The sequence below is a fragment of the Pieris brassicae genome, chromosome 9, assembly GCF_905147105.1.
Source record: "Pieris brassicae chromosome 9, ilPieBrab1.1, whole genome shotgun sequence".
Taxonomy (NCBI): Eukaryota; Metazoa; Arthropoda; class Insecta; order Lepidoptera; family Pieridae; genus Pieris; species Pieris brassicae.
This window is the reverse complement of record NC_059673.1, coordinates 8,630,869-8,643,256: the sequence shown is the minus strand read 5'-3', so window position 1 is coordinate 8,643,256 and position 12,388 is coordinate 8,630,869. Positions and strand designations below refer to the sequence as shown.

At 34.2% G+C, this 12,388-nt stretch overlaps 1 protein-coding gene across 3 annotated transcripts in view; it reads left to right on the top strand.

Annotated features, from left to right (window-relative positions):
* The first annotated feature begins 586 nt into the window (after window positions 1-586).
* Window positions 587-12,388, top strand: part of LOC123714043 (obscurin) — a 116,637-nt gene continuing 104,835 nt past the window's right edge. Inside the window, exons 1-2 of one of the 3 annotated variants that reach the window (XM_045668093.1) lie at window positions 587-631; window positions 7,709-7,815. In XM_045668093.1, the coding sequence (XP_045524049.1) occupies window positions 7,810-7,815 (6 nt within the window). In that variant the 5' untranslated portion in view covers window positions 587-631; window positions 7,709-7,809. Of the gene's footprint in view, window positions 632-5,460; window positions 5,635-7,708; window positions 7,816-12,388 lie in introns of those variants that run through there. The other 2 variants (XM_045668091.1, XM_045668092.1) reach the window with 2 other exon arrangements.

Sequence of the window (12,388 nt, the reverse complement as noted above, 5' to 3'; positions counted from 1 at the left end):
ATCCTGGTACTGTAATATTGTAGTTATATGTACCCAGTTCATTATAAAAAAAAACATATCTATGGTGACGTAATATTTAAACTGAATTTAAAAACGGTTTCAAAGTAATTTTTCAAACGGTAAAATAAATATAAAATCCGTGAAGAGGAAAACGAATGAAGTAAAAGAAAAACGATAAATAAACTAGGCTGTTGTACATTATTGTTTGGTAATTAATATGTTGTATACACATTAGACATTTCGGCAATCATTGTTTTTGACTTTGCTTATTTCAATATCTATCTATACTTTTTTAAAGAGACTTTTGCTTACAAATTAACGTGTCATTTTACAAAAAGAATGTATTAGCTTTATGCTTTATTATATTTTAATATAAATGCATTAGAAATACGTTAAATAAATTTTAATAAACACGAAAGGCGTCCACTAGTAGATAACACGCACTCTTGTTTTTAAATGAATACCAAACGCACTCTATATAATCAGAAATTGCAACGTTTTATAAATTACCTTAAATTTTAATAACATAATATTTTATTCGGACGTATCAATCACATATCAATCCGTATGTAGTAGGACAGTTATAGTGGGGTGACCGAGAGCGACGGACGCGCGCCCGTGGCTTGAACACGTAATAAAACCCTTGTAACCCCCTCCCTACACGTGACAGTGTTTACACGCGAGTGACAGTGAAGTTACACTACAGTTTACACGTGTATACGCAAGTTATTAAATTATATTTTAAACACCTCGGTCGGTCTGTAGAAGCATTACAAAACTTTTGACACAACACAATTGTAAATCACATCCGGTTTCGCAAACATGTTGTTAATAGACAGTAAAATTATCGCTAAATACATTTATTTGTATGGTTTAGAAATAGCCAGCTTTAATATTACGCAAACAGAAAGTACACAAACCAAGTTTCTATTAACGGGTAGATTAACCATCTATAATTGTATCTGAGTCTGTCGTCGTGTCTTTATACAAGATTAATGTCGACATTAACGATAACAGCATTTATATTTAGTGTTGTGTTGCTGGGGGATTTTATTAGTTTACCAATATTATCAGTATATGACTTAGCAAATTCTAAAATTCGCAATTTGAGTTATATACGATACGTCCTTAATATATAGTTATTGTTTTGTTTCAAGATCTCGCGATATAAATTTCGATCTTTGCTTTAGAACAGAAATTGGACGTTTTGTAGAAAACGTTACAAACGTTCAATACACAAATTATATATGTGCAAACTGCGGCTTGTCAATGATATTTGTTCCATTGCCTCACGTTTTGCATTATTTTTTAAATATAATGAAACAGTATTGGCATTTTCCGACGAAGCCAATTGGCTGGCGAAAAATGAAACGAATGTAGGAGATGCTAAAACATTCTCGCTATATTTAAGGCAAGCTATTGAAATAGTCGGCGGTAATAGTCTGGATTTTATTTGTTTATAAGGTTATGCCTGCGGAGATCAGGTGTGATTTCTACTGGACCTCGTCTCATTATCCAAGATTTATCGGTCAATCAATCTGCATGGGCGCAAGGCGTCCTTGCCCCAGTGCCGTGCCAAAGATGTAGACGAATTTAGAACGGTTTAGCTGCTCCGCTATGTGCAAACTATCTCTCTTCCGTCATTCAAAAATAACATCTATCGCGATGTGATAAGAGTAACGATGTACGTGATCACTGTCTTTTACTTTCCTCTGTGAACTTTGAAGGAATTTAGGCCCTAATTAGTTAGGTCTAAGGTCGAAAGTGTGTAAGTGTTTGTGCGTTGACATTTCTGAAAAAAAATCTGTTATTTTGGGTGGTGACAATTTATTTGCTGTTACGTAAAACATACATACGTTTCTGTTTACAAAGGTCTCATTGTATTTTCCTTTGATTTAAAAGTATTGGAAGTCTATTTATGTTGTCGGTTTATAAAATTTAGAAAATGCTGATATTTTGTGCTCTATTTATAAATCCATTCAAGTGTTTTGGATTTTAAAGTATGAAGTGCGTTATGCTACATTAATTAAATACATTAGGAACATTTCAACATCTACAATTTGAATTGAATTCAAAAATGGAGATTTCCTCTAAGGCCCTATACTTTATGTACGTTCAATTACAGAATATTTTTCTTGGCTATTTTCTAATCCCTATTAAATTCAAAGGTTCGTTAAAGCAGATTGGTGTAATGACCATGTTGAACGATTAATAGATAGTTGATCTTTATCGCTGTGAATCACATAGCTAATTTGTACCGCGACGCCAAGATGACATTTTCTTTGACTTCAGCTGTCGATTGACGGTTATTGGTGATTGGATTCTGCAGGGCACCTGCTGCTATTTATATGGTGGAATTCAAAATTGTAATTAATGTCAAAACTATTTTGTTAATTATAATTTTATTATTGTAAGCGATGTTATAAAAAGTCAATTCGTGCTAAAAAAAAATTTACGTTTTAGGTTTTGTTGGCAAAAACAATAAACCTTTTTACTGAAAGATTTGGCATTAAAGTAATTTTGTTTAATTAAGATTTATCTACAGGTTAAGTGGCTATAATAATAAATAAATATTTATTGGCAATTAACAAAAATAAAATAGCGATTTAAGAGTTCTGGTGTCATTCTAGTGTATACTGAAAAGATGGGTAAAAAACGTAGTTGTATACAAGGAATATATAAATTTTAATAAGCTCTTATAATAAAACCAAATATACTACGAAATATAACAGAATTATAAACGTATTGGCAGATATAGAGTATTCATAAACAGGACGTCGTTGCGCAGTTCCGCCGCTAAAATTATTCGGAATCCGTTACATATGACTTCTTGAGTGACCTTGAAGATTAACTTTTTATATATGGTAACCGTCTCGCGTAAAGATGTATATTATAACTATTTCTATTTATTATATCTTAAGACATTGGTGAATTTAAAAAAATCATCGGAGCAAAGGCGTAACTGTCAGCTGTATGTTGCCGCACCAATTTTTTATACATTGCTCCGACAGTATATACAGTAATATAAAAATTATTCTTTCATTTATCATATTTACGGCTTTCTTTTATAAATGTGCCATGGAAGTTAACCCCAAACAATCCGAAATCGTAATAAAAGAAGATGTACTTTACTATGAAAACAGAAATAGGTTCGACTCATGCTACATTGGTGTTAGAATGCCCTTTCACTAGTCTTTACATATTTATTTTTGTTCTGTTAACACATTGGATGTGTCTTTTGTCACCTATTCCAGTGACCGTGAAATACTTCACACTATGACGATTATGATGATTGATGAATGTATTATTAACGTTATTATTCTTATCTATATATTTCTGATTTATTATATATAATAAATCAGAAATATATACCTTAATTTAGTTCAAGAGATGAGTTCCCTATTTGACTGAAATCTGAGGACAAACCGCGTTTTAGCTATTTGAAGTGTAATAAGAACTTTTACACTTAATAAAAGTACGGATCAACACACTTTTTCTAAAGAGTTGCTTTTCTTTCATTAATTGCATACATAAAAACTAAACAGAATAAATTACCTATACACGTTTATTGGTATATTACTTAAAGTGACTATACAGGGTTGATACCTAGTGTAAAGTACTAAAAGTTAAGGGGTTATATACCTATATGTTTACTTAATAATGTATTTTGAAGCTGTTTGATAGAAATAAAAATAAAATGTATTAAATTTCGACTTTCGACAAACAACCCAAATGAATTTTTAATAGTCGTTTGGCGTATTATATCCATAATTTAGAGGCATTTGGCATGAGTCAGTTGGCAGAGGTTGCTCTGAATGTTTATCGCATAATCAATCTCTGAGGTAAATACAAATAATTCCTTCGTGAATGTGCTCTTTGAGCCAAACCTGTATTTTCGGATGTCTGCGAATATTCGACCTTTAATTCTCTAACAATATTATGGTAATAAAATTTAACTCTATGTAGTTCTTGTAGTAAATGCGAAAAAAATTCGCTGTTGTGATGACAAAAACAGTCTAACAGATTAGGAAATAAAAATTATTCTTAAGGAAACTTGTTTGTGAAATATGAGTTTTTTTTTGTTTACAAGAATACCGATTTATTGAATTATAGAAAATATGACTAGTTAACGATAAAGCGTTTATTCTTTAAAAAATCCTTTATTAAAAATGTATCGGTGGCATAAGTATCCAAAACTCTACATTAATAACTTTACAGGGCGCCCGCCACCCAAACGCATACAAAAAACTTCATTCAACTCGGTCCACCCATATATGATATTATACATACATATAAATACAATACAATAAAGATGTTATTTTTATTACGGTGTAAATTATTTTGGAAATATCCTCTAAATAATCTAATTTCACAGATAGTAACGCAAATAAAACATTGACGTAAATAATAAATATTATGTGCTTGATATAAAACTATCAACATGTAATAAAATTTCAAAATAGATCGCAATCCTGTTTAAGACGTTTTTCGAAATAATTGTAACTCTATTTTATGATAAAATTTAGTTTTATGTTGAAAAATATACAAGAGACCAGCTAAATGAATCGATCGAGTAAAAAATCATCCTTAAAACTCCACGGAATAAAACCCTTGTAAAGATGGTGCAGGTAGATAATCTGCTCCAGTCTCTACCCAGATAACCACTACGCTTAAGCTTGACCTACCGACTAGAGAAGAGAAAACACATAATACTGGCTAACTGTCTTTCTTACTCTCTGAGCACTATTTGGGAAGTTAAGTTTGCGATTCCCATGCCAAATTTTTGTTTTATGTAATGGTCTGCTAAAAAAGAATGTAGGACCATAATTATTGACGACGTGTTGGTAATAGTTAGATAATGTATTTATGTGTACTCACGTAAACTGTGACAGTATGAATTTTTTTCAATGGAACGGACACAGAAGTTCGTCTATTCGGCACTACTTGTAATTTTTTCATTTCTATTGAGTGTGCTACGAAGCACGTACCGTACGCTATTAATTATATCAGAAATGCTCCTTTGGCTGTTATGTTGCTCCTACCAATATGCAATATTGCGCTCTGATGGCATAGATTTAGGGAGTTAGATCGCCTATTAGTGCCTATTCTTATAAATTATATTGTGTTTATTGTTTTGTTTTCAAGAGTATTTTGCAATACAAAAAAAACGTCTAACAGCGATTTCTATTGACTTCTCACATCACAATATACTTGCTATTTTAGCGCCTATGGATACGAGTTAACTGAATCGAAATTTAGTTTCGTTCTTTTTATTTGGGTGTTTTGTTAGAGCATCAAATATCAATTAAGAAACGATGTTGGCATTAAGTTAAGCAGTCTTGTAACGTTGAGAACCCTGGAAACGTCAGACTCAGATATAATTATTTAATCATAAATTTAGTATATGTTGCTATGATAGTGTTTTGTTTACGCATTCATACCGAAAACGAATAAAGTTATGTGTTTATTAGCCAGTAGTGGGTATAGAAACCGAGTATTCCATTATTAATTTTCGTGATACTCAGAACACAATTGAAATTGTACAAAATTCTCTAAATCGAACATTGAACGAATACAACATGGATCCGAAACATTTATTCGTAACACGAGAAATCATTACCAAAGACGCCATAGGTCAGTTACATTTGATTAAAAATGTTGCTTCGTAGTTGCTTAATATAGAATAATGTAGAGCTTTGTAGTTATTAATACGATTATGCTTTTATCGGATATTAATGCTATTAGATATTTTTATATCAAAATAGTTTCAAAAATACGGTTATAAGCTAAAATTATTTTTGTTTAGATTTTGATAAGAATTCTAGTAATTCTAGGCTAATAATTCTAAATAGCAGTTGGACTAGGAAAATAAAGTGTAAATTTTATATTGCGAAATACATTATCGTCAAGACCACTTCATATGAGTCAAAATGTACACTTAAAGTCGACAAATAAAGTCAACCATACTTTTCATGTTAGGCTTACACAAAGTAAAACATATTGTTTCATTAAACAAAAGTAACTCACAACTGAAATAATACGATTTATTTATAACATTCTTTTGTACAAGTACGAATAACATTTAAATATAGGTGGATTAGTCATAATGTAATACGCATTAACTTATATTAGATACATTTAAAAGCGATACACTCGCAGACGATGGATAATAACTTTGACGTTACTCAAAGCTTTTAGACGCATATAAAAACGACTTTTAAATATTAATTTCATTACTAGACTTGATTAGATCAAATACACTTCAATTGCCTTAAGTCATGGCTTTCATAGCTTCAAACTAAAAAAACAATGCTCTTTATATAATATGTGTATCGAAATAAGAGATTCGGAGAACTTTATTAAAAATGGTTGACACAAAAATATCGAACTAATTTTAAACCTCTAATCGCTTTATTTAAATCTAAACTCACGTAGTTAGATACTGACACTGTACTGTTAAAACTTATTACACTGACCCAGAACTTTCCAATTATCCTGAATAAAATATAATTATCCAATTATGTTTTCCTGTAAAATCAGTGTGTTTACAATGTAAATTTTTTCCCTATTGGTTTTTTTTACCCACTAACGTAAAGAAAAGAAAATAAGCTTTTATTGTGTTATTACCAAAATCAGCTAGTCTCGGCAAAGGCCTCCTCTAAATATCGCCATGTGATCTGTCCTTCGCTAGTATGTATGCTTCCCATGTTGTATGCCTAATGTCGCGCCTTCTTTCTCTCCCTAGAGTACCACTCTGTCAACTTTGACCATTTTCCCTTTTCTTATTATGTGTCCCACCCATTACCATTCAGTCTTTTATATGCTGTTCTGTAACATTAAAAACAGTATACAACTAGCACGTCTAAAATCCATACTCTAATACAAATCTATCTATTTTCTTTAAATTTTCATTATGTAATTGTTCTATAGTAAAATCAAAATGGAATGGAATTTATTAACTGTGTCTTGTGCATAGATCATAAAACTAATACATCGCATTTGTCTGTACTGTGTCGTTTTGTATAATTAATGGCTTCCGACGTTCTTCGCGACTGTCTTAACTGCAATGCACAATACAATATGACTAATTTTAGTATGTCCTTGTTCTTGATGTTTAGCGAATCAACATGCTGTTGTTTTTCTATTTCTTCCTTACATTTTGAAAGCTTAAATAATAAAACAAATAAATGAGCTTTCTTTTTCAAACGATTCAAATAGATTGTGAAAAAGTTACACATAACTCTCAGTTCTATATAGTTGCTTTTCTTTTTCAAATTAACATTATTTCGCTTAATTTAAGTTAATGATTGTGAATTGTCATCAACATATATAGTCCAATCTTTGACTAAACATTCAAATATGTTGTTCAGTGCATTTTAGTCCTTCTCAATTTTATTAACATTTAATTTGACATTCCATCAGCATCAAGTGACAAAACATTTTTTTTTAAAGGAACAGTTTAAATCCTAAAAAAACAACAGCGTCACTTGGTAGTGATTGGTCTACAGACGCTAAAACGACTATCACATGACAGCATCAACTTGTGAGACTTGTCAATACATATATAATTTTTTATCTTTCGACTGCTTCAGCTATCGCATAAACCTTTTTCCAGCCAGTTTATCCAAGCCTTAGCTTCTAACAACTCGCTTATACTTCCAAATTGAATACCCAAACCTCAAAAGTGAAGTGTAGTGTCCGTACACAGAATTCGGGGAGTGGTTAAGCCGGGAGAGCATTCCGAGGCTGGTGCGTGCAGCCCGGAGGCTCAGCGAACGCGTCGCCCGGGCAGACACTCTACGACTCATCATGGAAGTGAGTACAATATGTGTTTTTAAAGACCTCAGTACTCTGATTCCAAACGTTCCCCAAGTTTGTTTCATAATTTTTCAATATCCGTACAGCTGATGTCGCAACCTGGAGATATTTAAAATCCAAAGTAGGGTTCTCGTTATTGGCCCTTTAATAATAGAGCACATATATCGGTTTCTTAAGGCGGTTGTCTTTGGTATCTGAAATAATATTCTAACCTAAGAAATGTTATTGTCTGGTTTAATGTCTAGGGTATAATAGAAGTTTTACACAAACGAATATATAACGATACAGACTGGGCCGCGCTCGCATTGGTCTAATACGTTACTAAAAATATGTATTTTTTTATATAACAATATAAACACTCACATTGCCAGCAGGTTCGTAAGTGACTTAGTCAGCCTTTTAATCGGTACGCTCTTTTATTGAAGGACCTTAAGTTGCATTGAATCTGAAATTCAGCTAGTTTCACATAGTTGTTGGAGCGCGTCAAAAACTGCATTAAAAATGCTCAGTTGTAGAACGACGGTCTAATATCTTACTTAATCTGTATTTTAAGTATTAATTATATACTTTTAATTGGTGGCTTTATTTTAGGAATGAAAATATAATTACATATTATTTTACGACGGCTGAAATAAAACTTTTATAGTGTAGCGGATCCTAAAGGTTTACGATATGAGAACTTAGGAATCTCTTTTATGTGGTTAATACATTGTTGGAATTTGTTTTTATTGCTTTTAAGATGTCATTATAAAAATTTGATACCACAAATTGTGAAGTGTATCTCGACAAACTCGCGTTGCCGTAAACAATATCACACTACACACACACGCGCGGCTTCTTTATAATGCGAAGTTCTACTAAGCACGGCATCGTCCCCTCGACCCATCAGGGCCGGAGTCCCTCAAGGCTCGGTCCACTCGCCCCTTCCATTCACGCTGTTCACCGGCGACATTCCTAGAACTCCCAATGTGGAGCTAGCCCTCTATACCACCAACATACATAAAGGTGCCAATCGTGGACAACTCCAGACCGCAACTTCCCTAGGCGAATGGTTTCGGAAATGGGGCTTCCAAATAAATCCCGAGAAGAGCATCACAGTTCTCTTTGACAGGGGCAACCCCGGTGCTCTCGCTATTTCCCGAGAAAAATTACGTCCGTTTAATATCTGGAGTCTAGCTCGATAGCGGCATGCCTTTTCGTAAGCTCATAGGCGCTGTTCGCAAAAAAAGGCCTCTTTGGTTCTCTCTCGCCCCTCTTTCCTCCTGAATAAGAGGAGTAACATGGGTATTAGTGTGTCCTTCTACGTGAGGTAATGTTGGTGCGTAAAATCATCAATCAATACACACACAAAAAGGGCCCGTAAGAGGCTCCGACATGTTCGAACGGATCCAGATTATTCAATCACTGCAGCTAACTACTAGCAAATAATAATAGTCAAAAACAGATAAAAAACCGACTTCACCGGTGAAGGCGTGAAGTATGAAGTAATGTTTCGTACGTCGCTCACACCACTCAGCTGCCGTCCTGGCCTTCAGGCGATTGACCAACCCGCGACTCGCAGCAGACGCCCTTACGCTAGTCGTGGAGAAACACCCATTCCGGCCGAGCTACGCTGGCCAAAACGGCACAATATTTTAATGAGCTGAGCTGTAAAGGCCAAAAAAAACAGCTCGTGGAATTCGCTAGCTGATAGACGTCTGCGAGTACGATAGCCCTCCGTCGTCTGGTTGTGGATGTTCAGTGGCTTTTCTTGACCGGTGTCAAAGTATTGCCTTATCTAGATGAATATAAGGGTTGCGATGCCCCGCGTCCTCCCTACGGTTCATTGTTAGCTTACTCATATTGTATGTACATACTGTAATGCAATCAATATTGTTGTACGGTTCCTGGGTCAACGGGATGCTTTAAATAATAGAGGTTTATTGATTTACTCTATATTAACCACTCGCGTGCTACAATAGATTACGAGTGAAATAATGACGTGCTAATTGCTATGTACCGAATGAATACAATTCTAACAGTCAGTGAGAGTGCCTACGTCTGGCTATGCTCTCGGGGTGTAACTCCGACGATTTGGGAAATCGTCACGCTTATAAGTGATCGAAATGTACATCCATGGCACGAACAAACATAGGAATTTGTCATGATTGTAAATGAGCAAAAATGTACGAACCTTGGCACGTACAATTATCACGCTTATAATTCTAAGATAGCCTGAGTGAGCAAAATGTACAGCTTTGGCTCGTACAATTGTATCAAGAAGAACAATAACTTACTTTCTTAAGGACAATTGAGTTTAATTCTCAACACACCCTTACAGTAGTATTATTTAAATTTGTCGAAATGTTTCTGTGCTTTTCTTAGAGTTGAATGGAAGATTTTTTTTTATTCCCGCCTATGGAGTGGCATGGCCAAAAGACTCGCAAGTACATTGCCGGCCTTTTAAGAATTGGTACGCTCTTTTCTTTTTATATTATTATTTAATAACCCTAACTCAGGAAAACCCGTACCAGTTTTTCATATCTTGATAGTGATCGCAAATTACAGAGTTCAAGGGTGTATGTGTGACATTATACCCTGAATACTAAAAAATAGGTAGCATTTTATTGTAATGCCCTAAATTTGGTCAAAATGAAAAATCAGAGAAAGCCAAATTTTAGTCTAGAAAAGAATGCTAGTCTTTCATATTTTTAAACTTGACATAATAGTAAACCAATCCAACAATAATATTTCATAAACAAGTATTTTATGATCACCTCAGTCAGAGATCAACATTCTGCTGCAACATTGCTTTTGACTTTATACATTGAAGCTTAATTTTTGCTACAAATAAAGATTTCGTTACTCATATTATTCCATTTATAATTTCTCATGTGTTCAATGTATCTTGATTGCCAAATCATTGGCTAAATCTGTTCATTCTTCGCAAAATATGCCTTTATTTATAGATTTGCTTTCTCGATACGCCATCTGTTTAGAACTTTTCTATTTTCGTTATAACGCCATCTGTTGTCGAGGCTTAGTAACAAATCGATTCAACGTGGAAACAACTGAAATTAGATTTTTACACAGTCTTAGCAGAACAATTTTGTATGTGTTCTGTACGCTATCACAAGGTGGCGTTAGTTATCATTCTAGATCAATCTGCTTCATTTAATTTTGTGTAATGTTTGGTAATTGTTTTGTGTAATATAGTTTTTTAGAAATTATATTTACTTGTTTCAATGATTTTGTAGTTACTGATATTAGTTGGCATTCTTTTTTTCATCTTATATTGTTATTAAAACCTCGGTTAACTCATCATGAATTCAAATATGAATCGAGACATATATTTGAAGGAGTATACTTAAAGTAATGTTCGTAAAATTATGTAATACAAAACATTATCTTAACGGGGTCTAGACTCGCGATTAGCTCCCATAAATTCAGTTTTATTCACAAAACTAACTATTGTTTTCTACATTTCTATTTGATTTCCGTCTCGTCATATAATTACGCTAATTGCATGTTTATCTTCAAGTAATTAGGCGTATATTAGTCTGGCCATATGACAGCTGATGGCGACGTGCTTGACATTACGTCACACTGATTGACAGATGCTAATTTTGTTTGAATCGAATGCAGTGTAGGCGGCATTGCGTCGCATACCAATGGCGTACTGTTATGTGAGCTTGGATGTTATATAAAAATTTTCAGACTGTAAAGGTCGGAAGTGATCTCGCGAGCCTTCTGGCAGTTGAGAGATTCATTTAATCCTAAGACCTTTTCCGCTAAAAACAACCTTTGTCGCTACTCCTCTTTTCGAAGACACTCTTCTTAAACAGCCAGCATCGGCATACTTGGTGTTACCATATCAAACAACCTTCAGTTTCGGAGTCGTTTGGACAAAAGGCTTGGTGTGCTCATGGTACTTTACTCCGGGCCACCCCTTGTAACCGTATAAAGGCCGCAAATTCGGCCCCATATGGAGTACTATTCACACCTCTGATGGGGTACGGGGGCTTTCCAGTACCAGCTTCTTCCACTTGACCGTATTCAACGAAGAGCAGTTCCAATCGTCCACGGCTTATCCCTTTCCGATCGGCATGATCCTTTGGCGTTGCGTAGAGATGTGGGGAAACTCTGCATTTACCATGGAGAGAGTTCAGATAAATTGTTCGGATTAATACCTGCAGCTCCGTTTCATCATCGGACGTCGAGTCAGAATACGAAATTCCACCCTTGTCACCTCGTTCGCCGTTCCACAACTGAGCGTTTGAAAGCAGTTTCTTGTTCTGTCAAAAAAACACTTGTAATTTAGGGCCGTATATCAATTTTTTAAAGACACTATATTAATTTATAAAATAAATATGCACTTTGTATGTGCTACTTGGTTTGCGGAGAAATTCAGGGAAATAAATGTCGAATTAAAATCCACTAAAGTTGAAAAAGTGGATTAAAAATAAACCAGTTCCTACACGATAACTAATCTATTTCCAGAAAAACACTCGCGGTTTTCTTAACGTCCCTAATGAAACGCTTGTGAGCGATTTAATGGAGTCATTCTATTGATTTTTAAGTATTCGACCTG